Source organism: Schistocerca nitens, chromosome 11 (assembly GCF_023898315.1).
Source record: "Schistocerca nitens isolate TAMUIC-IGC-003100 chromosome 11, iqSchNite1.1, whole genome shotgun sequence".
In the NCBI taxonomy this organism is placed as follows: Eukaryota; Metazoa; Arthropoda; class Insecta; order Orthoptera; family Acrididae; genus Schistocerca; species Schistocerca nitens.
In genome coordinates this window covers 111,634,468-111,662,452 of record NC_064624.1, presented here as the reverse complement: position 1 = coordinate 111,662,452, position 27,985 = coordinate 111,634,468, and the positions used below count along the sequence as shown (strand labels likewise).

Below are 27,985 nucleotides of genomic sequence, written 5' to 3'. Positions count from 1 at the left end.
GTAAGTATTCTCATCAATATTTATTAAGTGAAGCACAACAAAAACGTAGCTCTCTAAATAACAAATGTGCTTTGATAAGCAGTCTTTTAACATACTCAAAATATATTTGGCTGTGCAAATGCCAACACAACATTAAAATCAAGTTCAGACACTTTCTCGTGAAATGAACAGTGATAAAACTTCGTAATTATGATCAAAGTGCATAAATGCAACAATTAATAATCTTTTTTGACTTAAAAGCCATATTACTTATCTTTTAACTAACAACTTTAATATTTTCGGGCTGCTGGTCAGGAAAGGCAAATTATTTAAGGAAATGACAGCAGATATATGTAAAAATGCACTGGAAATGGAATATTTCTCAAAATAAAAAACTGAACTATCAACACTATAACTCCACAAATTAGAAAGCAATCACAACTATTTTTACAGCTGCCAAATAAGTCTCTGTCATAAGTGAGGACACACCGAATTGTTTTTTAATTTGGGATAATCATGGGTGTGAGGTGGAGCTTTTAGCAGCACCACGATTATTGTTAGAATCAACCATATTTCACAAATACTTCGCCCATTTACAGACTGCCAAATATAACAATTTCGTCGAAGGAAGGTGGCACTGGGGGCATAATTTGCAGTGGCTGTTAACATGGCGGCGATGCAGTCATAGCAATACTGTTGGCCTCACTCTGCTGCAGACCTTGGCGTCGGAATTTTATTTTTACAGGTCCAAAAAGCAAGCCATGATATTAGTATCACCAAGTACAGCACCCAACGCCCATAAATAACGCTCTTAACCTCCTCTGGCCGCAAAACTCAAAGAATATTAGCCATAATGATGAGCTGCTGTTAGCGAGATGTTAACTGCAGCACTGCTCAGCTTAGCTCTCTGGCAGATGTCACAAGACCTAATACATTCAGTGACCTTTCTACTCACACTGTTGGCAATCACTATTACATTAGCCAGGTTATCTAGACGGTACATTGGCTCACTATGGTCCAACACTAAGCGAAAATAATCTGGCATCTGTATCAAATTGGCTAGACCAACACACCCTCCATTCGTCAGTAATGAACTCATTCCTTCTATAAAAGATATTTTTAAGAATTTTAGAATGTTTCTCAATCTGGGAATACTGTGTGTTATCAAAATTTACTTCCATAGAAGTCGAATTCTCATTGTGGTGGTATCTCATGTTTTTGTAAATTTGTTCAGTTTTCTTTTTTGCCTGAAACTTCCTTCATGTAATTATTTTGTAAAGTTCCATCTTCATTGCATTCCTTGGCTACCTCATCAGTAGCATTGAGACAATGCATCTGCCACATAATTTTCTGTACCCTTTACATAGCAGGTGATGTGGGTCTTATGATCACTGGCGAAAGCGACTGGGAGAAGGTATTGGAGGTCATCAGCAAATTTGAACTTGCATCAAGTGCGAAGCTAATCAACATAAAATCATGCATCCTGAAAGTGGAGTGTGGAATATTTTTGCAAAACAGACGAGACCTCAATGTGGTTGCCCATACGAAAATTTAGGATATTGACTACAGGTCTAATATCAATCGTGCTACTGCAGCAAACTCTAGGAAAATTCTTCACAGCGTTCCAGCTAGCATCGGAGAACATAGCGCGAGAAGACTCGACGACATCCAAAAGCCAGACTCTGCAGATATGTACATGGTCTCTGAAGTCAACTGTGTGGCACAGGTTTTACCCGTAAAACGTGAAACAGCAGCAATATTTGTCACAGCTTTGGGTCATTTTGTAACTCTTGGTAACATTTTCAAGGTAAAGTTTGACATGTTGACCATTTCCGCTGGAAACCTGGGGGATAAAATCTCACCGATGCTATGGAAGAAGACACCCACGATCCTCACGTCCCACTTATCAGACGAAATTACTCCAACTGTCTTGAATCCAACCCTAGATGTAGAGCACATCCACAATGGCTTTTATCATTGTGCACAATTTTCATTTGAACTCAGGTATACTCGAAACAGAGTTCGCCCATCGAATATGGTAGAAGTTAGGAACATATATGTGGAATTTATTGGAAAGCAAAAGCAGAAATGTGACTGTACAAAAGAGCTGCACTACAGCTAGAAGGTCATTTGGATAAATATCAGCAGCCCTCCAGTACCAACAACTGTGCAAACTACTAGCACAGGGCGGTAAACAGGAAAGTAGCAACCACAGCAAAACATGAAGTCCATCTGAGAAATTCGCCAACACGCAAGAATTGCGACCTGATAGACATAGAGGAAGACACGATTGTGTGCGCTTCACCGAAGGACGTCTGGCGAGTTATCAGACAATTAATAGCCATAATAACGTGAACTCTACCTTGCCTGCCGATTTTTTGAATCCTGGCGATGTAACATGTCCATATATAATGAAGAAATGCTGTAAACAGAGTTAAGTCATGCCCTTGGTGTTACTCACAAACGCCAAGACTGCCTGTCTAGACAAGCACAGTGTTATGCTTGGGAAAGAAAGGTCATGTACAATCCGTATGTATGCAACAGGACAAACAGAAACGAAATTGTAGTCACAAGGCCCATGTAATCAATGCAGTCTAGCCAAAGCCTGCTGGAGGCATCACCATAACTAGCAAGCGAACAGTTTCTTCAGTGCAGTTTCTTCAGTGGGCACAAAAAGTTTGTGGGAAAACTTATTGTTCATTTGCACATTAGTGGAAAACATGTGAAATTTCAGTTGTACACAAGTGTCTCAGTAACATCGCTGAATCGTAACTTTCAGGTTCCTCACGCCTGTTGTAAGTAGGTTGTTTAGGTTTTCTAATTGGTAACGCCACGTAGCGCTCTGTATGAAAATCACTGGCTGTGCTGTGTGAAGTCTGTGGCTGGTTGGCATTGTTGGAATATTCGCCATTGTAGTGTTGGGCAGCTGGATGTTAACAGCGCGTAGCGTTGCGCAGTTGGAGGTGAGCCGCCAGCAGTGGTGGATGTGGCGAAGTAAGATGGCAGATTTTTGAGAGCGGATGATCTGGACAGAGACAATACATTTGTAAGACTGGATGTCATGAACTGCTATATATATTATGACCTTTGAACACTATTAAGGTAAATACATTGTTTGTTCTCTAACAAAATCTTTCTTTTGCTAACTATGTCTATCTGTAGTTAGTGCCTTCAGTAGTTTGAATCTTTTATTTAGCTGGCAGTAGTGCCGCTCACTGTATTGCAGTAGTTCGTGTAACGAAGATTTTTGTGAGGTAAGTGATTTGTGAAAGGTATAGGATATTGTAAGTCAGGGCCATTCTTTTGTAGGGATTATTGAAAGTCAGATTGCGTTGCGCAAAAAATATTGTGTGTCAGGATAAGTACAGTCTTGTATAATTGTTCAAAAGGGGACGTTTCATACTGTATAAACCTAGCATGTACCTGATGTCTTACAACAGACAAGACATTCCTGTTCTCAGTAAATGTACTTTGCCTGTCATGTATCGCTCACATTCGCGAACTTTAACTTTCAGTGTGCTACAATCATGCGATTGTGAGAACTTATTTGGTCTTGACTCATTTGATTTGTTTGGCTTTCAAATTCAGTACAATGTGCTGGCATTCAATGCATTCAATGCTAAAGACAGTGTAGCTAGTTTGCTAAAAGAATTCCCTTAACTCTTTTCTGAACGTTTAGGCAAGGCTAACAGTTTTGTTCCACATATTGGTCTACTATGAATTTCTATGGTCAACCGAAATTTTACCAGGCTAGAACTGTTTCTATTGCATTACTGGACGAAATAGCCGCTGGAAATAAAGAATTGCAAGCTATCGAAGCTATTGTTCCCATTGGTTTTTCTTCCAAACTTTCAGGTCGCATTCGCCTCTGCTTCGACTTCAAGTGCATGGTCAACCCACAAACTGTGATTCATACTTACTCCTTACCTCGCTCATAGGATCTCTCTGATAGATTAGGCGCTGGTCGCTACTCTTCAAAAATTGATTTGTGTGATGCGCGTCTTCAAATAACGCCCGATGAAGAATCTCGAAAAGTGTGTATAGTGAATACTCAGTTGGGCTTGTTTAAATATTTGCGTTTGCCTAGTGGCAGTGCTTCCACACATGATGTTTTCCAATGTTATTAGGAACAGCTGACTGCTCAAGTGCCAAACTGTTCAAACTATTTAGACGATATCGTTGTAGCAGATCGTACACCTGAAGAACACACTGCAAGTTTGCGTGCTTTGTGTGTTACCTGATGCAGGACTAAAGTGTAGACTGGACAAGTGTGATTCTTTTCTAAAGATGAGTTACAGTATGTTGGTCATGTCATAAACAGTCAAGGTTTACATCCTCTTCAGTAGCATTTGTTAGTCATACGATACCTGCCAGTTCCTCGCTATGTCAAGGAATTGCAGTCAGTTTTAGGGAAAATGAACTATTATTCTCGGTTAATACCGAATGCTGCAGAAATTGGAGCTCTATTCGACCGCTTGCGTCGCAAGAATGTCCCCTTTGTTTGAACAGATAAGTGCCAAGTAGCTTTTCGAGAACTTTAAGATGCGTTGCTCAGTGATCGATGCTTAGTTGACTTTGATCCTGACAAATCAACTGTATTGCCAGTTGACGCTTCCTCTTATGGACTCAGTGCAGTTCTTTCACATAGATTTGGTGATAAAGACAGGCCTGTTGCATTCGCATCAAAAGTGTTTTCCAAAGCTCAGTGTAATTATTCACGAATAGAGAGAGGGGCACCGGCTATTGTGCATGGTGTCACCAAATTCCACCACTATTTGTATGGCATGAAATTCTACTTAGTAACGTATCACAAGCCGTTGCAGTTGTTGTACCTACTGGCCAAAAATTGCAATGATGGGCTTTGTTGTTGTCTCAATATCAGTACGAGATTGTAAATCTTAAGACAGATCAACATGGTAATGCGGACGTACTTTCACGTCTTACGATGGACCCTGATACAGACTTTGACGCTTCTGCAGCATTTTGTTGTCACATCGATGGTCAGGATTCTGAATTGCTTCAACCTTTGCCTCTGAACAACAGGAAAATTGCACAGGCCACGGAAGCTGATTCAGATTTGGAGATTCTGCTAAACTACATTCGCACAATTTTGCCTCGCTCATAGTGTAGCATTAAGAAGTCCGTAGCGCGCCAATACTTTGCACGTCGGCATAGCCTCGCTATAAAGCGCGGGGTGATTCTTGTTCAAAATGATAGTGGACTGACACTGGGGGATAATTACCAAACAGCGCGTCGAGACTGTACTTGGGAGGGTATGGACAGCCAAATAGAACAGCGTCACGCATGTGGGGAAATTCAGTCCGCTCCACCATACAAATTCTCTTCTTGGCCGAAATCGCAATCACCATGGCAACGTGTGCACATAGATTTTGTGGGATCTTTTTGGTTGCTTGTGGTATACACTTATAGCAACGGTTTCTCACCTCCTAACGTTCGCATCCACAAGATGGACCATCGCTGGCGGACACTGCTCCACCTGCTCCCCCATCCTCAATATCCGGCGTCGAAGTATGGACGCAGACGGTGGGCGCGAGGCGAGATCGTTCGTCGACTTGGTGCTTGCGTATATCCCATTTCAGGCCCAGACGGATTGCAGCGCCGAGATCAGGATCAAATTTGCCACTGTAATGTGCACAGTGATACTTGTGTATCTCTTTGCCCAGATTCACAGATCCCGAGGACGGTGTGGCCACAACAGCTGTCAAAGAGTGTCGTCACGACACCACAGGACGACCCCGTGGAGACGAAGGCGTCGCCTCCTCCTATCGTCCTACCCAAGGAGCTGGACCCGCCAACGCCGCAGCAGCTTGCGGCTTCTCCATCTGGTTATGGGTCTCAGGAGTTGGGTGCGTGCCCTTCTGTGCGTTTTCCGGGGGACGTTTGCACCTGAGCGCAGGCCAGATGGCGGGCTACAACTGGAAGCCTGACGTCCGCTGCAGCCGCAGTTTCCAGTCCATCGCTGCCTCCACACTCCTGCCTTCCCTCCCGTTGTCGCGCTCCTTATACGACGACGGTCCGTCGTTTTGGGGGGAGGAATGTTATGGCGTAAAGTCGAGCGCCGGCACCCAGTCGGGAACGATAGAGCAGACAGGGCTGTGAAGAAGACGTCACCCAATATCACGCTGACCGACCTCTATCTAGGACCACAACGCGACAGCTGCGGCCTTCAGGGGAAGAGAACATGAGCGCCACGCCCAACTTGTCGCGGCCACTTCTACATCAGAGATTAGTCACATCAAGACCAGTGACTTAGGAATTGTTTATACTGAAGAGATTTCTTTCTTGCATGTCGCCCTTTGCTTGCAGCACTTCTGTGTTATTGTCAGAGTTAAGTATTGTCATTGATTCATTTCGTAATGAAACTCTTTATTATGATTTGCTAGAACTATTGTCTAGTGATCCGAGAAGGAAATTTCGTAGGCCACTGGTATTCGACAGCTTGGCAGTATACAACCAAATTCAGTCTGGAATCGGAACTAATGTGTTGTACTGGTAATAATACAACTTCTTAACTGCAGACACAAGTTGCTGGACTGTCAGCACATTAAGTACAGAAGTAAATTCAGTGAAAGATCTCAAATGAAGATGTAGTTTAAGTGCAGAGCTTATGTGTCAGCAATCTGGATATAAGGAAATTCATGAGTTTTATATAAGTTCCACATAGCACCAAACATGCACCTAAAAAGTACTTTTCAGTAAAAAAGTATTGTAGAAAACTGGTGTTCATTAGTAATCGAGAATTATTCAGTTTGTTTTGAATTTTCAACAAAAGGAGAGTCCCTCTTTGAACTTATAGTAGTCTATAAGCACTCTTGGCGTAATGGTACTTGAGTCATTGTATGTACTATGTAAATATGCGTGCAAACAAAGGCTGCAGGATAAACTTTTCTGTATTCTTTATTTTATAGGTAACAAAGGTCACATAGAAGGCTTTTTTTATTTTACTTCAGAGTCGTTTGCACTATATTTAGCTTGATCCTAGGATGTCTACGAGCCGCTGGTGGTTGTTCTGGTTGGCTAGGTCCAGCGGCGTGTCCCCATTGTCATTCCTGACTTCTCTGTCGGCCCCTGCCTCCAGTAGTGCAGTCGCCACGTCTGGGTGGCCACGCCGTGCCGCATCGTGCAGTGGCGTGTTCCCTGTGTGATCCCTGGCGTTCCGGTCGGCAGCGGATGCTGCCAGCAGCTGCACCACGGGTGCATGGCCTTTCCATGCAGCCTGATGCAGAGGCGTGTTCTGCCAGCGGTCCCTGGCGTTGACATTAGCTCCATCCTCCAGCAGACGCCTCGCCACCTCCACGTGTCCCTTGGCTGCTGCCCAGTGCAGTGAGTTCTGCTGGTTCTCGTCCATCGCCTCCACGTCCGCCCCCACTAGCAGCAACGTTCGCACCTTGCTCACTGACCCCTCCTTAGCTGCCGCAATCAGCATCTTGCCCTTCTCTTCTCCAGAAAAATCCCTGCAACAAAAGGAGAATACTTACAAATTGCTCCAAACACACACGCCCGAGGACGAAACACTACGGCAGAAGCAGAACTGTGATGAGTCCCTAAAGGTCAAGAAAGTTACCGCAATGCACTAGTGTCCAAAATTAAAGCTTCTAACTTCGATTTTCCGTCCTGTGCCCAATCCACGATGTAATCATGCAAACTGTCAACAGATGTCTGCACAACCGTGTTCTACACGGAAGTTAGCATTCCAGTCAACGGACAACCACGCCCACGACGAAGGCAGCTGGGTACTCCCACATCCGCAATCGCTGTAGATACAGTCACAGATGGTGCAGTATGGTACAGAGAAGACGCATACCAGGCTCTCTGCAGTGCAGGGCCATAGGAAGAATGGGAGGAGGACAGTCACAACCTGATGTGGCCCGATGGCTTAATGTGAATCACACTGTTGTTTCTCAGATGTGACGACTGTTCGTAGAGATGGAAACTGTATCTCGAAGACGAGGGCAGACCACGTGATACGAGAAAGGGAGGACCGTTATTCGGTTAAAAGGGCTTCACGGTACTGCCTTACTATTGCACGGCAACTGGCACCTCACCTCGCAGGATGCACTGGATGTGTTGTATCTAGGCAAACGTTATACAGAAGATCTCACCAGAGTGCCACTTATTGTGAGGGGCCCGTTGTTTATGTACCTCTGACACTTCACAAAAAGAAATGTGTAGAGTGAAGTCGCCAACATCCCACGGAATGGCCGAACAGTGGGCCAATGTTATTTTAACACGTGAGTCCCAAAATGGTCTGGAGAGTGATTCTCGACGGATTTTCATATGGAGGAAACGTGGAACAGGATTTCGTGACCCAAATATCGTGCAAAAGAGACTGATATCAGGGAGGTTCTTTAATGGTGTCCTCAGCGATTACGTGGACTACATGAACACCTCTTCATGACATTGTATGGGTGAATTGGCAAGGCTTAACTCATGTCAGGTATCGTGACGAGATCTTGGAACCTCATATGCCGTCGGTGCGAGGTGCTGTGGTCTACCACTTCATATTGATGGACGATAAAGGTATGCCCCATAGAGATCAGCTGATTGAAGTTTTCTTGGAAATGGGAGATATTGCACACCTGGGATGGTATGCCCGATCTCCCAATTTGAATCCCATAGAGCATATCGCGGATACACACCTCTACTAGAAAACTGCAGTGAGTTTGTTAAAGCTTTAAAATACTGTGCACGGCAGAGTACACGAGGGGATGTAGAAAATCGTACATTCAAGGCTACAGCGAAGAGACAAAAGAGAAATACGAAACGTATTGTGGTCTTTATGACGCCAACCCATTCTCCCTATAAACAATGGAGGCAGGCGAAGAAGTCATAACAACAATGATAGAAAATAGGAGATAGAAGTGGTAACACACTGTAGAAAGCATTAACATGACTCACAGTAGTCGGAAAGCGTAGAGACTGCACAAAAATTAGATGGTATACCTGCAGGTACACCAGGCTTTGCTGGCGATACAGCAAACCAAATAGCCTCCCAACTGCTGAAAAACGGTATAGCGAAACACAGACTGAAGAAAGGGCAAACGAGTAGACTAAATGCTGTCCAAGAAGAAAATAATGATATACTCGATCATACATTTACAATATCAGAACTGAAAGAAGCAATCAAAAGTTTAAAGACTGGTAAGGCAGCAGGCCTAGAAGATATTGAAAATGAACAGATGATACGTCTTGGTGTTCGCTCTAAATTGTGGCTGTTGGAGTTTATGAACTGCTGTTGGCCTTCTGGACGAATTCCTGAAATCTAGAGACAGGCAAAAATAACTGCAAATCTTAAGCCTGATAAGGACCCAGAAGATCCTAAGAGTTATCGGCCAATCTCTCTGTTGTCCACAACACACAAACTGTTTGATACTAAGCAGATTCAAAGAGCTTACTGAGGGTACCCTAATAAAAGAGCAAGCAGGATTTCGGCCTGGCAGATCTTGTACCAGTCAAGCTCTCAGCCTAACCCACTGTATTGGAGATGGGTTTGAGAAAAGACTTACTACAGGGATGGTGTTTATAGATTTTATGGAAGCATATGATACCATCAACTTCAGAAATCTCATTGCAAAAGTGAAAAAAAAACAAAAAGCCCTCAATTGACTGCTGTACTCAAATCACTTCTATTTAACAGAAGGTATTTTGTTAAGTTCCAAGGTAACAAGAGCAGATGGAGACTACAAAAAGATGGCTTTCCCCAGGGCAGTGTTATTGCCCCCATGTTATTCAGTATTTATACAAATGACCAGCCTATTAGTCCCTGGTCAAGATCTTTCATTTATGCTGATGATAGGGCAATAGCAGCTCAGGCATAAAACTACAAGGATATTGAGAAAATACTAGCTGAGAACCTGGAAAATCTCACCAACTATTACAATGAAAATCTGTTGAAACCCAATCCAAGTAGGACCCAGACTTGGCTATTCCACCTTAACAACAGAGATGCGAAACAAGAACTGAATGTTTGGTGGAATGGCACAAGATTAACACACTGCCCTCTCCCAGTGTACTTGGGAGGTACTCTTGATAGGACACTGTCATTCAAGTGGCACATTGAGAAGAGCAGAGCAGAAATCCAATCGCAGAATAACTTACTTGGCAAACTAACAACATCCAAACGTCGACCTAACCCAAAAGTTTTACGCACCACTGCAATGGCACTCTGTTACTCTGCTGCTGAGTTTGCAAGCTAGACACTGTCCTGAACCAGAGGTGTAGACATATTACTGGATGTCTTAAGCCAACAAGAGTAGAACACCTATACTGCTGGTCAGGAATTGCTCCGCCAAATGTCCGACGTTCAATACATATCAGAATTGAACGAACAAAACAGGTTCAAGATCAATGTCATCTGCTTCATGGGTACCAAATGGTACCAAAACGCCTTACGTCAAGAAGTAGTTTTCTCCACTCAACCGAACCGCTCACAGATTCACCAAAAACTTCTAGAAAAAGACTGTGGCAGGAACAACAAGAATATGCACACGATTCTGAGGAAGTGCTGCCATCAGATGCGGAACTTGTGTGGGAGAGATGGAAAACCCTGAAAAGGCTATGTTCAGGAACGGACAGATGTAACAGAAATCTGCACAAGTGGGGAATTAGTGAAAGTGCTTTGTGTCCGTGTGGGAACATCCAGACGATGAACCACCTGGTTCAGTGTCCATTACTAAACCATCCAAGAGCGTGCACGGCCCAAGACCTGATGGCGTGCAGCAAAGTAGCGAGGGCATATGTGGACTTCTGGAACAATGACATGTGACACAAAGACTGTATAAAATTTTATTATACTGTATATAGCTTTCCATGAATTTTATTTTATAAATTAGCATTGTCATACTGTAAATTTTATAGAGGACAAATTATTCTATAATGTGTGGATTTATTGTAAATTGTTTTTAGTACACATACGAAATATATCTAGTAGTGAGATGGGTTGCATCACACAAGCATCCACCAACAATTCCATAAGACTTGAGAGTAGCTCTTCAGGAGGAATGGAGTTATTGCCTCCACGTGAGATTGATGACATCATTCACAGCTTGCCCTGTCGATGTCAGGGTGGTATGAGCCAGAGGTGGTCACGGCCCATGATGAGCACATTATCCAGTTGTTGGATTGTGTAGCAAATCTGTTAAGTTGGAAAAAACGAAGAACATTTTTTTCTACCTTTATGCATATTGTAGTTGTTTATGTTCTTTGTTCTTAACATTTTTTCCTACTTCACTATCACCTGTTTGTACTATTTTATGGCAAAATAAACGCAACCTCGCAAAATTTCAGTTTGTTGCTTTAATTTTGGACACCAGTGTACATCGAACTTCATGCACTTTTCATACCATTCAAATTACTAGGCAATCTGGATCTTGGCTGCGTGAACACACTAAAGACCTGACAGCTTTTACATAAACTTTTGAGGTTCTTGCAGTCTTCAGTCCAGAGACAGCTTTGATGCAGCTCTCCATGCTACTCTACCCGGTGCAAGCTTATTGATCTCCAAGTAACTACTGCAACCTAGATCCTTCTGAATCTGTTTTGTGTATTCATTTCTTGGTCTCTGATTAAGATTTTTAGCCTCCACACTGCCCTCCAGTACTAAATTTGTTATCCCTTGACGCCTCAGAACATGTCCTAGCAACCAATCCCTGCTTCAAGTTATGTCACAAATTCCTCTTCTCCCCAATTCTGTTCAGTACCTTCTCATCAGTTATATTATATACCCACCTAATCCACTGCATTCTTCTGTAGCACCACATTTCGAAAGCTTCTATTCCCTTCTTGTGTAGACTGTTTATCGTCCAAGTTTCACTTCCATTCATAGCTGCACGTCATACAAATACTTTCAGAAACGACTTCCTGACACTTAAATCTATACTCGCCGTTACCAGATTTCTCTTCTTCAGAAACTCTTTCCTTGCGATTGCCAGTCTACAGTTTATATCATATCTGTTTCGACCATCATCAGTTATTTTGCTCCCCATATAGCAAAACTCATTTACTACTTTAAGCGTTTCATTTCGTAATCTAATTCCCTCAGCATCACCTAATTTAACTTGGCTATATTCCATTATCCTTGTTTCGCTTTTGTTGATGTTCATCTTATATCCTCTTTTCAAGACACTGTCCATTCTGTTCAACTGCTCTTGTAGGTCATTTTCTGTCCCTGACAGAATTACAATGTCATCAGCAAACGTCAATCTTTTTATTTCTTTTAAATCCTACTCCAAATATTTCTTTTGTTTCCTGTACCACTTGCTCAATATACAGGTTGAATAACATTGGGGACAAGCTACACAATAGGATCAAAACTAAGCACCTCTATCTAATGTGTGACTGATCAACAAATGTGATTAATGGACGATCCGCCAGTATAAAAGGTTGCAGAGACACATGTGTTGTCAGCAGAGAACCAGAAATAGCAGAATGGGTCCATCAGGGAGGTTCAGTAATTTCTTATGTGGGCCTGAGTAACAAATGTACCAGTAATATTTCGACCCTTACACAGTAGCCCTTGTGAAGTTGAAATGCAAACGAACAACTATAGCAAAAGGTAGAAGAGGCGGATCCATGTACCGACCGATAGGTACCATGGAGCTTTATGGAGGGTCGTTGTAAAAAATCGCATGAAGCACTGCAGCCAGCACAACGACTGTGCACAGGGAGGTAAAAAGAAGGGGGTAAAATGGTCGAGTAGCCCCCCCCCCCCCTCCCAATGAGCCACACATTTCTGCAGTCAGTGCTAAGCAACACTTACATTGGTGTAAAGCGTGACGCTTCTGGGCGATGGATGAGTGGAAACGAATGGTCCAGACAGATGAACCACCTGTGGCAGTCCGATGGAAGGTTCTGTTTTTGGTTGATGACTATTACCTGCTATTTTGTGTAATGCCAAAAGTGAGGGAGTGAGGAGATGGCGTTACATTATGGGGTATATCCATGGCTATGTTATTATTTCCCTATTGAGCTTAAGAGAACACTAAATTCGACAGTATATGAATCACGTTTTCCAGCTTAATGTACTGCATACAATACAGTATCATTGTGTGTATTAGCAAGACAGTGCTCCTTGTAATAAATCATTATCTGTCACGTGAGAGTTTGTGGACAACAACATTCCATGAATGTACTATTCTGCCATGAATTCCGAGCTGAATCCAATGTAACTGCTTTGGGATGAGTAGAAGCTGACTTCGCTGCAGATTGAAGAGTCCAACGTTGAGGACGGATGGGTTCTAATTTTTCCACTGAAGTTCAGACCCATTACTGAAAGTTTCCTCAGCAGAGTCAAAGCCTTCATAGAGATGAACTTTGAAACATCCCTTATTAATGTTCACTAATGAGTGTCCAGAAACTGTCAACGTAACTGAATGTCTACTGAGAAACGGGCCATGTTATTTGCAAGTGACAGCAACACGTACATTTTGATGTTACAAACTGTGTGTTGCAGCCTCAGGAATAATATGTAAAACTTTCTTTGTGAACTAAAGACAATTAAGTACAAATAAATTCTATTAATCTGTCAAATGAAATTGTTTTAGCCAGTAGTTATCTAATTGGTTTCATGTGGCCTGCCATGAATTCCTCTCTTGCACCAACCTTCATCTCAAAATAGCAGTTACACACTACATGCTCAATTAACTGCTGGATGTAGGCCAATCTGTCTTTCTCTTCAGTTTTTACATCCCCTTCGTCTTGTCAGTCTTTCCCCATGTCACTAATTCTGCAAAGTATCCCCTCATTCCATATCCAACATGTCCACCTAATTTTCAACACTTTTCTCTAGCACCACATCTCAGACGCTCGTAGTCTCCTCAGTCACGTTGTTTTTTGCCACTGTCTACGATTCAGTATCATACAAAGTAGTTCTCTAAACATAGATTCTCATAAATTTCTTCCTCAAATTATGACCTCTGTTTCGATAGTAGTAGATTTATGTTGGCTAGTTGTACCAATTTTGCCTTTGCTAGTATGCTTTTTATGTCCTTCTTGTTTTGTATATCATGGGTTATTTTGCTTCTAGAATTCCTTGATATCGTCTACATCATGACCACCAATTTCAATGTAAAAAATTCCAATATCTGCTACTTCTCATTAGAAATTTATTTCTGTGGTTCATTCTCAATTAATATTCCTTACTCATCAGACTCTCCATTCAATTCAACAGATCCCGTAATTCTTCACTTTCTCTGATAACAGCAATGCCATCAACAAATTTTTTCTTTGGCATCCTTTCACTGTTAATCTGAATCCCACACTTCAACCTTTATTATATTTCCATCATAGCTTCTTCGATGAACAGATTGAATGGTAGGGGAAACGACTGCACCCTGTCTTACACACTTTTAATCTGAGCACTTTGTTCTTTATTTTCCCGTATTCTACCCTCTTGGTTCTTGTACATATTGTAACCTACCTGTCTTTCCCTGTAACTTACTTATATTTATGTAAGACTGTCGAAGATCCTGCAGAATTTTATATTGTCTAATGCTTTTTCTAGGGAAAAAAACTTTTGACTGTATTTTGACTTTTCGTCAGACTTGCTTCCATTATCAAGTACAACTTTCGAACTGCCTCTCTGGCGCCTTTACCTCTCCTAAAGCCAAACCGACCGTCATCTGACAGTTTCTCAATTTTCTGTTCCATTCTTATTTATATCATTCTCATCAGCAGCTCGGATGTTTGAGCTCCAAAGACGATTGTGCTGTTGTTTTCACAATTATCTGCCCTTCTTACCTTTGGAAATACGTGGATGATTTTTTTCTGAAAGTGTGATGGTACATTGCCAGTCTCATTGATTCTACAGTCGTTGGGTGCCACTTTCCCCTATGAACTCAGTAGTCATGATTAAATTTTATGTATCCTTTTAGCTTTATTTGTTATCAAATCGACCAGAGTTCTTTTAAATATTTCCTCTAACAGTACATCCTCTATATCTTCCACGCCAACACAGATTGCTTCCTCTTCCATGTCATCAGAAAAGTTCCTCCTTCATAGAGGCTGTCAGTGTAATCTTTCCATTTATCTGCTCTCTCTTCTGACGTTGGGAATGGAATTCCCATGGTAATTATTGTTTTGACTTTTATATATTCTGTGTCAGTCCTTCCTACGACTGTTTGTTTAAAGTTTTGTCCTACATTTTCTGCAGTTATTTAGCCTTGGATACCTAGAACATGTTACTTATGTCATTCCTAAATGACTTACATCGAGGTGACAAGTTGTGCAAAAGAGATGTGCACATACGAAGATAGCGGTAGTATCGTGTACACAAGATATGAAAGGGCAGTGCATTGGCGGAGCTATCGTATGTAATCAGGTGATTCATGTGAAAAGTTTCCGACGTGATTGTGGCCATATGTCCACACAGTGAGAATTAACAGTTTTTTCACACCGAAAGGTAGTTGAAGCTAGACGCATGGGACCTTACATTTCGGAAATCGTTAGGGAATTCAGTATTCCAAGATCCACAGTGTCAAGAGTGTGCCGAGAATACAAAATTTCAGGCATTACCTGTCACCACGGTCAATGCTGTGGCTGAGAGCCTTCAGATAACGACCTAAAGCAGCGGCTTGTACATAGGTAGGTCAGTGCAAGAGACAAGCAACACTGTGTCAAATAACCGCAGAAATCAATGTAGAATGTACTACCAGCGTATCTGTTCGGAAGTGCGGCAAAATTTGGCGTCAGAGGGCTGCGGCAAAAGATGACCAATGCAAGTGCATTTACTAACAGTATGTTATCACCTGCAAGTCCTGGTCTCATGACCATATTGGTTGAATCCTACACGAGTGAAAAAGCGTGGCTTGGTGAGATAAGTCTCGGATTGAGTTGGTGAGAGCTGATGGTAGTGTTAGAGTGTGGCGTTGAGCGCACGAAGCTACAGACCCTAGTTGCCAACAAGGCACTGTGGAAAATGGTGTTGGCTCCATAATGGCGTGGGCTCTGTTAACATGGAATGGGCAGGATCCTCTGGTGCAACTGAGCCTATCATTGAATGCAGACGGTTATGTTTAGCTACTTGGAGATCATTTTCAGCCATTTGTGGACTTCATGCTCTCAAATAACGATATCATGTAAGTGGGCCACAACAGTTCACCACTCGCCTGGGGAAGATTGTGGACCACTCGAGTAAATGATTTGGCCACCTGGATCGTTCAATATGAATTTCATCGATCATTTATGGGACATAATCGACAGGTCAGTTCCTGTACAAAATCCTGGACCAGCAACACTTTAGCAGTTGTGGGTGGCTATAGGGGCAGCATGGCATATTATTTGTACAGGGGACTTCCAACAACTTCTTGGTTCGCCGCCACGTCGAGTTGTTGCAGTAGGCTGTGCACAATGAGGTTGTAATGGTCCACCTGGTCGTCGTTGATATCGCTAATTGCTGTAAACGCACTATTTCACTCCAATTTACGAAGCTTGTTAGCACTTGATGTTAGGTTGGCGCCATTACAATGTATTGTATTGTAGTAATCGCTGCTGCTTGCTGGATCGCTGCTGTGTCTCGATGCTGATGCTGGCTCTAAATCTAGTTGTCTATGGTTAAAAAACATGAGGTCCCATGTTTTTCATGTGCTTTTGATGATAAAGAACGAGCGAAACCAACACGTATGTAAACATCAAATATTTATTACTTTAGTGGCCATATTAATTCCACTGTCCACCAAAGACTATAACACAACACAAAGTAGTACTTCCTTTACATGTTCTTTGCCTTGTTTTGCCAAACAATAACACAGAAACACACTTCACCAAAGTGACATTCCGACTGCCCCCCTGACTGCCTCCGACTGTTCTTCGACCCTTCTTGCTGCTTGTATTTATAACATTGTCAAAGAACTACTAAAAAGAGATGTAGTTTATAAGTCACATGTACATCTGTTATCATAATTTGTGCAGAAAAGTTATTAATTTGCATCGAGTGACATAATTTAACATGTTATTAAAATGACAGACAGATTTGTTGGCTTGACAGAATAATTCTTTGTTACAAAAAGGCCGTTTTTTAGAAGTTTGTCAACTGACTTCTCTAATTTGCATAAATAAGTAAGTAACATGAATTATTAAGAATTACATTGGTTTTCGTCTAAAATAGGATTGATTACGTGAATACTGAGTGAAAACGCTCCTAGTGAACAAATAGGTTTCACTGGGTGATTTTTATTTAAGGAGATCCAAAATACTTAAGTTGGCCACTATTTTTCGTACTTCATATTAATTATTTAAGATAAACTTAGTGTTTTTCATGATGACATTTGCTGTATCAGTGATCAAGTGATATAAACTTTTGTGTGGGTCAGTTATTCAGTATAATTTAATGGGTTGACTGTTTATGGAGACATGTTGTGCAATCATAGTTAACATACACAATAACTTTTCTATAATCATAAATACTCGTTAAACTGGTTGAATTTGGAAGGGATCGCATACTTCATTAAAGTAAAGCCTTTAATATGTTCCGTTACAATACCCCCCTCGGGTAATATCATTTACAGAATGTTAATGATATTAGCCGACTAGGACAAATGTGTCAATTACTATGCATAATGTGTATGTATACAACGACCGTTACACCATTTCAAAATGACTTTTTCCTGCAAATATTTTAGTTGTGTTGTTTCACATGCACTTTGTGTTATGGCTCTCAGTATGACAGCATAATGAAAATATTTAGTAATATATGAAAGTAAAAAAATTGTTAATCTTTGCTCCCAGTGAGCCACATGGAAAATGATCAAAAACAGACACAAATATATCACATGCGATTTTAAGATATATAAAAAATATATATGTAAATTATTTCAAAGTCAGCTCGCATTGAGTCACAGATTAATCAAGATAATAGAAGGAACATAAATATATTACATAGATGGACAGGTCATATGTCCATAAGAAAATCAATGCAACTGTCTGCTCGTTTTGAGCCACATAAAGGAAATGAAAACAAAGAACATAATTATAAGTATGGACATGATATATAAACACAAACACTAGAGAAGTCACATGTATGAATATAATATGCATTTAAAAAAAAGAAAATATTTAAAAAACTTGTCTCCCATTGAGACACATAGTCAAGATAGTACAAGAACATATTCATACCAAAATTGCACACTTAATTTGGTCACAACATAACACAAACATCAAACTTGGTAAACATCTGATTGGCTGTAGAAAATTGTACACAAATCTTATGCCTAAGAAAAGAATAGTAACAAAATGATGGGTCTTGCACAACAATTTTTACATTGTCTTTTATATTTGGTGCAAGTATGTCCCATATTCAACAATATAAAAAGAAAGTAATAAATGTTTGTCACCTCTTTGGGTGCATGGTTAAACTTGCTCCTTGCAAGTAAAGAAGATGTCTCCAAATTTAATATTCAATAGTGACAATAAAAATATAAAAACGATCTCTCAGAGATCTGGAACTTTTCCAGGGTCTGTAGGATGAGTGGTAAGTGCTATTTGACACACCCAGTAAAAATCTTTGCTGATAACATGCTTTACGGAAAATGGGTAAGTAACTGTATTCAAACAGGGAAATGTGCTTAATCATGTTTATATGGTTTCAATTCAGTGATGTTTCTTAATCCAAATAACCTTCTCGATCTGGGAAAGATAAGTCTATACGCATTAGGATGTGGGCTTTCTTTTATTTCAAATGGACTAATGTCAATGTTTACTTTAACATATAGCCAACCTACATCAACATCTTTGTCTATTTCAGTATTTTCAAACAATAGATCATTTTCAATTTCTTTAGTTCCTAAGTCTAATGTCTTTTTCCTACGCTTAGCCACATCCCTCTCTGTTTGCAAAGCATTGACATTTAAATATAAACCTTTGTTTTTATCTGTTCCTCTTAACACTGTGTTGCCACTCAACAAATTATTGTTTTCACCCCATTTTTTATAAAGTCCACTACGGATTCTTATCCACCATATAGGATACAAGGTTGCACTTACCTTTGCTAATTCTTTCCAAAAGGCATCTTTGTATATACAGTTCCCATAGTTGTTCCACAAAACTTCTAAAACCTTTTCCCCTTTTTCTTGAAAACACACATTTACATTCAATCCCTTTATATTTTCTTTAATATTATTATTATTACCATTCTCATAGATTAGCGTTTCATAGTTCCCAATAGGCAATAGCTTGTCCTCAGATACACATTCCCTAGTCTGCATTTCACTTAAATTAACCTCATTATTACCCATGTTTGTCATATCACTTACCTTTACCACATCACTTTTCAATTCTACAAATACTTTTATTTCTTCCTCCACACTCTCATCAATAACATCGCTTGATTTAGGATCATTATTTAAATGTCCCTCTATTACTTCTTCCTCCTCCTCAACAACAACCCCATCTTCAGTTTCCCCCCTATGTATCTGTATCTCAGCAATTGAGTCTTTGGCTCCATTAAACACATCGTCATCCCCCTTCTTATCAAATAAACCCCCCAAAATAGATTCTACTTGTGGTGTGTCTGACTTGTTATTCACACCAGTATCCTTTTCAGCCCAACTATGGAACTCTGCAATACCTTCAACTTCTGCACTTTCACTAACTACCTGTGCTTGAACACAGTTTTTATTAACTGTATCACTTTTACTCATAGTATCCCAAAACCTTTTATTAAATTCTAATTTATTCATTCTAACAACTTCAGTATTTTCATGGTATTTACTCTTTACATTGTATCATCTCCTTTTCCAGTATCGGTTATGTGTTGTCCTGTCATAATATTGTCTAGCCCCAAAACTACGGACATCTAGTGGGACTGTCCACCGTTTCCCGGCTGGTTTCCTCGGTCTGTCCGTTTGTAGCTGTCGTTTTGTTCACTAGTTTCAACAAACCCCCTTCTATCTTGTTCTCTTCCCCAATACCTATTTCTATCATTCCTGTTATCTCTCCTCCATCCTCCCTCCTGCGTATTGTTTCTGAAATCATTTTCATATCTCCTATCTCCCCTATTTGGAGCATTATTTCCAGAATTTTCAAAGTCTCTCCTCCAATAATAATCTCTATTTACATTCCTGTTCCACCCCCCATACTGGTTGTTGCCAGAGCCAAAACTTTGGTTACTTTCTCTTTCCAAGGCCCTATCTAATCTATCTACAAATTTCAGGAACTCTTCCATTGAATCGTCTGGTCCATGGACCAATTCCCACTGCAGTCTCTCTGGTAATCTTCTTTTTAAAACATCAATTTGTGTCATAATATCAAAAGAGTTATTTAAATGAGCAAGTTTTTTCAGTTGATCTCTGCAAAATTTTTGCATTCCCCCTACTTTCCCTCTATACACTGGTCCATTTAGAAATTCTGACTTTAATCTGGCTTGTATGGATTGTGACCAAAATTTGCAAATAAATTTAGCTTCAAACTCTTCAAAAGTATTCCAAGAATCATTATTCTCATTTGCCCTGGATAGGGCCTCCCCTTCTAGAAACCGTTTTACTAACTTAATTTTTAGGTTATCTGACATTCCTACAACAAACATATCCTTACATTGGTGAATAAAGTCAATAGGGTGCAAATTTTCACCAGGAAAGCATTTCACTTGGATGTGCCCATACATTGTATTTTGATTGTAAATCGTTTGTTTGGACATCAATGCATCTTCCAATTGTGAATATTTAGTGTGTATATTTTCTACTTTTGTATCTACATTAGTGGTGTACAGGTTGTATTCCTGTTTAAGGTTTTCTGATGTTTTGTCTATTCTCTGATCTAATCTTTCAACTTCAGTATCTACTCTGTTGTAGATGACAGCAATGCTGTCTGTGTTCGCTTGTATGTTTTCATTTAAATTTTCAACTTTAACTTGAAATTCTTTTCTGAAGTGTATCAACTGTTCGCTAGTGTTCTTACTGAGGGTAGTTTTAATTTCCTCACACTTCTCATTGAGATGAGTACTTAATAGATCAAAATCCAAACTTAACTTATCCAGTCTATCTGTGTTTTCTTTAAGTTTCAAACTTACTTGTTCATTTGATTGTTTAAAATCCAAACGTAACTTATCCAGTCTATCTGTGCTTTCTTCACTTGATTGTTTGAGTTGCGAGCTTATTTGAGTTGCAAACTCTGCTAGCCACTCTGTTAAGTTTAATTGTTCACCACCCCCTGGTTCAATTTTTACATTTCCTACGATCTCACCCCTCTCAGGTAGAGACATGTTAACAATTAATTATTTTAAATGACAACAACAACAAAATACCTTGCTTTATGTCTATGCTATGATGTCGTGGTCGGTGTTCTTGTTGGCTTTCTTCACTTATATTCTTTTTTATCGAAGCTGAAGTCTTGATTGATGAACTCCATTGACATAATCCAGACGTTAATCTCCCGAGCGGTGTGATGATAGTTCTTCGTAGTCGCACAAACACACTTTATTTATTTATTTATTTTTGACATATTTTCACTGTTGCCACACTGCACAAATAAACTTTTTTGGAGTGCTAAGCACTTACGAAATTTATTGCTGCACTATTATCATCGATGCACTTAAAGATCCCGGACGAGCCCCCACTTTTGCAATGGTCCACCTGGTCGTCGTTGATATCGCTAATTGCTGTAAACGCACTATTTCACTCCAATTTACGGAGCTTGTTAGCACTTGATGTTAGGTTGGCGCCATTACAATGTATTGTATTGTAGTAATCGCTGCTGCTTGCTGGATCGCTGCTGTGTCTCGATGCTGATGCTGGCTCTAAATCTAGTTGTCTATGGTTAAAAAACATGAGGTCCCATGTTTTTCATGTGCTTTTGATGATAAAGAACGAGCGAAACCAACACGTATGTAAACATCAAATATTTATTACTTTAGTGGCCATATTAATTCCACTGTCCACCAAAGACTATAACACAACACAAAGTAGTACTTCCTTTACATGTTCTTTGCCTTGTTTTGCCAAACAATAACACAGAAACACACTTCACCAAAGTGACATTCCGACTGCCCCCCTGACTGCCTCCGACTGTTCTTCGACCCTTCTTGCTGCTTGTATTTATAACATTGTCAAAGAACTACTAAAAAGAGATGTAGTTTATAAGTCACATGTACATCTGTTATCATAATTTGTGCAGAAAAGTTATTAATTTGCATCGAGTGACATAATTTAACATGTTATTAAAATGACAGACAGATTTGTTGGCTTGACAGAATAATTCTTTGTTACAAAAAGGCCGTTTTTTAGAAGTTTGTCAACTGACTTCTCTAATTTGCATAAATAAGTAAGTAACATGAATTATTAAGAATTACATTGGTTTTCGTCTAAAATAGGATTGATTACGTGAATACTGAGTGAAAACGCTCCTAGTGAACAAATAGGTTTCACTGGGTGATTTTTATTTAAGGAGATCCAAAATACTTAAGTTGGCCACTATTTTTCGTACTTCATATTAATTATTTAAGATAAACTTAGTGTTTTTCATGATGACATTTGCTGTATCAGTGATCAAGTGATATAAACTTTTGTGTGGGTCAGTTATTCAGTATAATTTAATGGGTTGACTGTTTATGGAGACATGTTGTGCAATCATAGTTAACATACACAATAACTTTTCTATAATCATAAATACTCGTTAAACTGGTTGAATTTGGAAGGGATCGCATACTTCATTAAAGTAAAGCCTTTAATATGTTCCGTTACAAGGTCTGACATGATATTAGGAGGTATCCCACGACTGTTGCCACCTTAGTGAATGTAGCTGTCTTCCTGTCTTTCTCTGAATATTTTTATACTTTCTTCTTTCATCGATCAGTTGTATTTTATTTTCTTACTGAATATTTCTTCGAAGTTAGCTTCCCTTTATCTGTGTTCGTCTGTCCACCGTCTGTGATTTTACTTTCTAGAGATGTCCTCTCCTCTTCAACTGAACAGCCCACTGTGATATTCCTTATCGCAATATCCACATCGTTGGTAAACTTTAAGTTTCATTTCTCAGTACTGCAGTATGCTACATCCTTCTACACTGATTCTTCTGGTCGGCTCTCTTATACCTCACTCTGCTCTTCATAATTATTAAATCTATGTTTACATCTGGGAACGCCTTACATTCCAATATCTGATTTCGGAATCTCTGTCTGACTATGATGTAATCCAGCTGGAATCTTCCAGTGTCTCTGGGTCATTTCCAAGTTTCTTTTTTCCTCACATGATTGCTGAACAGAGTATTCGTTATTACCATCTCAATTTGATTGCAGAAATCAATTAGACTTTCACCTGTCTCATCCCTATGCCAAGCCTGTATACCCCATGACCCTTTCTTCTTTTCTTTCCCCTGCAACTGCATTTCAATTCCATACTTCCTCTCTTTTCTCCTTTTGCTTGTGTTGTTGCCATGTGTACCTGAACTATCGTTGTGGCGTTGGTTTGATTTCGAATCTGGTGAGAAAAACTCTGGCATAGAGCTATTCACAGTAGCCCACTCTCTCTCTCCTACTTCTTATACATAACGATTCCTACTCCCGTTACACAATTTTCTGTTGCTGTTGATATTACCCAATGTGTCTTATGACAAATCCGTAGCCTTCTTCTGTTACACATCAATGACCCCCACCGTATCTAGACTGGGGCCTTTGCACCTAAATACGGACTCCCTAGCTCTCCAATTACGACCAAACTTCTGAATTCAAAGCTCCAAGTCGTAGAAGGTTATCCCTTTGTTAATTATTCCGTCTCGTTTTCATGGTCACTTCGACCTTGGTAGTCCACTCCCAGAGATCCAAAAGGGTAACTAGTACGGAATCTTTTCTCAATGCAGATTGCTTCAAGACAGTTTCCCTGTTAATGACGTATGTCCTACGGATACACGTTATGTGGGTTTAATTTATTCCATTCCATTGCCTTCTGCATCCTCGCGTCGTTGATCTTTACTGACTCTTCTCCCTTTTAAAGGCAGTTACCCACCCCAAGGGAAAGGGAATGCCCTGAAGCTCTATCGTTCCTCCACCATATTTGACAAAGCCTTTGTCAGGAAAATGGCGACTTCTTATGCTGGACGTCTTCTGCTGACACTGCTGTTAGTTTTTGTTCAGAGGTGAAGCAGTGCCTGTGTTGAAAACTGGGACACAAAAAATTTTGATCATTAGTCAATGACGCACTCCTAAGCCATTGGTATATAAAAGCAAACACTGTCCCAACGTTTATTAGAGTATCGTATAAAAATGTGAAGTAAGTCGTTCAAGAACTTTTTGAGATTTTAGTATCATTGTTAACAACGTCTTTTACTTTCGAAATAGTACATACAATGAAGGTTTGCTGCACCAAGAAGAAGGAGTGCGACATAAACGAAAGTTGGTTGGCGTGTTTCTACATCTGAATGATGATGACTTTTCGCGGCAGTCACGTCGCTTAAGAGTGTCGCTAGTAGCACCACAGTGAGGGAGCAAATGAAGCCTGCTTTAATTATACGCTGTAACGGGCTCGAGCGGTAGTTACATTTTGAGACTGGACGCAGTGAGTTGATATAGGGCAAAAATGTCTTTGAGAGGACAAAGACGCATTTATCAACATCTCATAGGGATTAAACGAAGTCTGTAATGGGGCTACGAGATGCTGGTTGTTCCTTCTGTGATGCAGAAATATTTCACAGTAATGTAGCCACAATACATGCCTGCTGGCAGCGGTGATTACAAGAATATTCGGTTGCAAGAAGTCTGGGTTCCATACGGTCACGTGGAACAACTGAGAGGTAATACCATCGTGTTCTGCGTATTACTCTGGCGCATTGCAATACATCTCCAGCAGCAGTTTGAGCAGCAGGTGTCACCAAGTAACACAATGAAGTATTACAAATCGGTTACTTTAAAGACAGCTCCGAACCAGATGCTCTGTAGCATGCGTTTCACTGATCCCAAACCACCAGCCTCGCTGCCGGTATTGGTCATGTTTTCATTAGGCCAGTTGGGGGCCTACAACCAGCCTTTCTGTGTGTTAACACACTGGACCTACACCTGGAGTTATGGTCTGTGGTGCGATTTCGTATGACAGCAGGAAGATTCTCATGGTTATCCCACACACCTTGTCTGTTTCAATCTGGTGATTCGACCCATTCTGCTGCCATTAACGAACAGCATTCCAGGGGGAGTTTTTCAACAGGATAACGCTCGCTCTCTTACCGCTCTTGTAACCCAACATGCTCTATAGAGTATTGACAAGTCTCTTGGCATTTTCAATCATCAGGTCTGTTTCCAGTCGAGCAGATATGGGACATCATCATACAGTAACTCCAGCATCATTCACCAACAGCATTAACCGTCCCTGTACTGACCAACCAGCTGCATCACGCATCGAACTCCATTTCAAATACTGATATCTGATACTTGAGCAACACAATCCATACATGTTTGCATGCCTGCATTCGACCTTTTGGCAGTGCACCAGCATTTCACGTTTCCAGTGGCTTATCTCGCACTTACATTAACTTGCGATCCTGCAATGTTAATCAGTTAAATATGTTACCCCGGGAAATGTATTCCCGACGTTTCACTGTTCTATATTAACAAGTTTTTGGTTTTGTGATTCTTTTAAATCCATGTATTTATAACTGTAAACTATTTTTGTTTAAAGCTGTTCTCGCCTTTAGTCTTCCAAAGCCTATATTTGTGTAGGACCTCTCCCACCACAGCCGTCTGATGCCGAAGGAAAAAGGAAGCCTTGGCTCTCTTCGCCCCGTACATTGTTATTCACATTACTACCATGTTACACACGATCTGCTCTCCAGGCTGGTTTTCTTAACTCACTCTCAACAAACTTTTCACTCCATTATCGAGTATTGTCTTAATGTGTTTCATTTCCTGCTCTTAATAGTTTATTTCCTCATGCTGATGTTTCTCTGTCGCTTTTTAGCCAGCTTTCTCCTCTTTTTATATTAGTCTTTTTATGCAGAAATATTTTTCAATTTCCATGTCTTGTCTCTCATTCAACAACAATAATTTGTCTTAGGTTGTCGGGTGAAATTCAGCGGATTACTCGTATTTCCCTTTTTGGGTATTGGTGTGAAAAGAACAATTTTCCAGTCATTAGGTGCGGATCTTTCTGTGAGCGAGCTCATGTAGGTAATTGCTAAATATGGAACTTTTGTGACAGCATATTCTGATAGGAACCTGACAGATATACAATCTGCATCGGAGGCCCTGCCTTTATTAAGTGATTTAAGCTACTTTGCTACACCGAGGATATCTGCTTCTATGTATCTCACTTTGAAGTTATTCCTGATAGGAATTCAGGAATATTTATTTCTTCTTATTTGGTCAAGGTGTTTCGGAAAACTATGTATGATAACTCTGCTTTAGTGGCACTGTCGCCAGTGACTTCACCATCGTTATGACACAGTGAAGGTTATCGACTGCTTCTTTCCACTAGTGTGCTTAATGTATTACCAGAATATCTTAGGGATTTCTGCGAGATTACTAGACAGAGTTTTCGCTGAAAACTGAAATTGCTTCCAACACACCAGCACAGTCGTTATTTTTGGGGAAATATTTAGTGTTATCTTACACAAGTCAGCTGTGTTAGGAGCTGAAAACGAGTCATGCAACAAACCTGTAGAAGGGTGTATAGATCCCCTTATATCCTTGCCTCGTCGAACGCCACAATTAATGAAAGGAAAAACTTTATACGAGAACTACAACTTCTGCTTCGTCAAAAACGTAAAATAGCGACATTCGATTTCTTGACTTTATCACTTGGCTAACTGCCCAACATGTCGCGTTGTGATTGTGGTCAGTCTACACGTTCAGTGGCTGAACTCACCGCAGGAGAGAGATGGCGACGTCATCAGGCTGGGGAGTCGTCTGGGGAGAGGTGGGAGGCACAGCTGTGGTTGGCCTCCGGCCATCGTCGCTGTGGCCACTGTGCGGCTGCGAGGAGGGGCCGGTCCTGCTCTCTCCAGCGCTTGGCGTGCTGCGCAGAAGGAACACTGCCTCAAAAACGGTTTTCACATCGAGTCCAGTGGGCAGATTACCACAGACTGTACGGCTGAGGTACTGTCCACACACAGATAATAGAACACACACTGCCAACGACAGTAGTGGCCCACGTAAGACGAATGACAGCATTCAGGTATTCATACATCTCACTTCTCCTCATTTTCTCATACCTGTAGCCTAACATATTACACAATATTTGGTACAAAATAAAGTATAAATATAAGATTTGTAGAAAGCTCAACAATTGTGCTTACAACAACCATTGGTCAACATAGTTTCAATAGACAACAGCATAATCACAGAGAAATTTGAAAGAGAGTTCCCCATCAATGCGCTTGTGGTACTGCCGTCATGAGATGGTGTTAGGTTAGGTTAGTGTTGTTTAACGTCCCGTCGACAACGAGGTCATTAGAGACGGAGCGCAAGCTCGGGTTAGGGAAGGATGGGGAAGGTAATCGGCCGTGCCCTTTCAGGGGAACCATCCCGGCATTTGCCTGAAACGATTTAGGGAAATCACGGAAAACCTAAATCAGGATGGCTGGAGACGGGATTGAACCGTCGTCCTCCCGAATGCGAGTCCAGTGTGCTAACCACTGCGCCACCTCGCTCGGTTGAGATGGTGTTTGTAGCACGTGTGTTAAGGGGGGTTGGAGGTAAAACGGGCCGACTTGGAGCAGAAGACGCACCACAAGATACTAAATTCTACTGTCTATATTTTAACAAATAAATTTATAGAATTTTTGTCAGTATGACCTGGGTTCACAATCATAGCAGTGAAAGATCAAAAACATAACGAAATAAATTTTTTTTACATGTGAAACTTTATAATTTGTTCATTTACTATTGGTTGCATTTTTTGCTATAGGTACACTTTTCTTCATAAGTAAGAGAGATTCTTCGATTAATTTTGCACAGCATACAATCCATACATAAAGGTGTATGAAATTCTAGATTTAATTTAATTTACAAGAAAATGGATGACCTGTTACATTTTAAGCTTCATGTTTAGAAAAAAACTCTAATTTTATAGTTAAT

The 27,985-nt window shown here is 40.6% G+C and overlaps 1 protein-coding gene across 1 annotated transcript in view; it reads right to left on the bottom strand.

Annotated features, from left to right (window-relative positions):
• Positions 1–6,879: 6,879 nt before the first annotated feature.
• LOC126212941 (ankyrin-3-like) overlaps positions 6,880–27,985 on the bottom strand; it is a 94,593-nt gene continuing 73,487 nt past the window's right edge. The window contains exons 4-5 of the mRNA XM_049940458.1: positions 26,775–26,924; positions 6,880–7,454 (exon numbers count right to left, since the gene is read on the bottom strand). Of these exons, the coding sequence (XP_049796415.1) occupies positions 6,968–7,454; positions 26,775–26,924 (637 nt within the window). The 3' untranslated portion in view covers positions 6,880–6,967. The remainder of the gene's footprint in view (positions 7,455–26,774; positions 26,925–27,985) is intronic.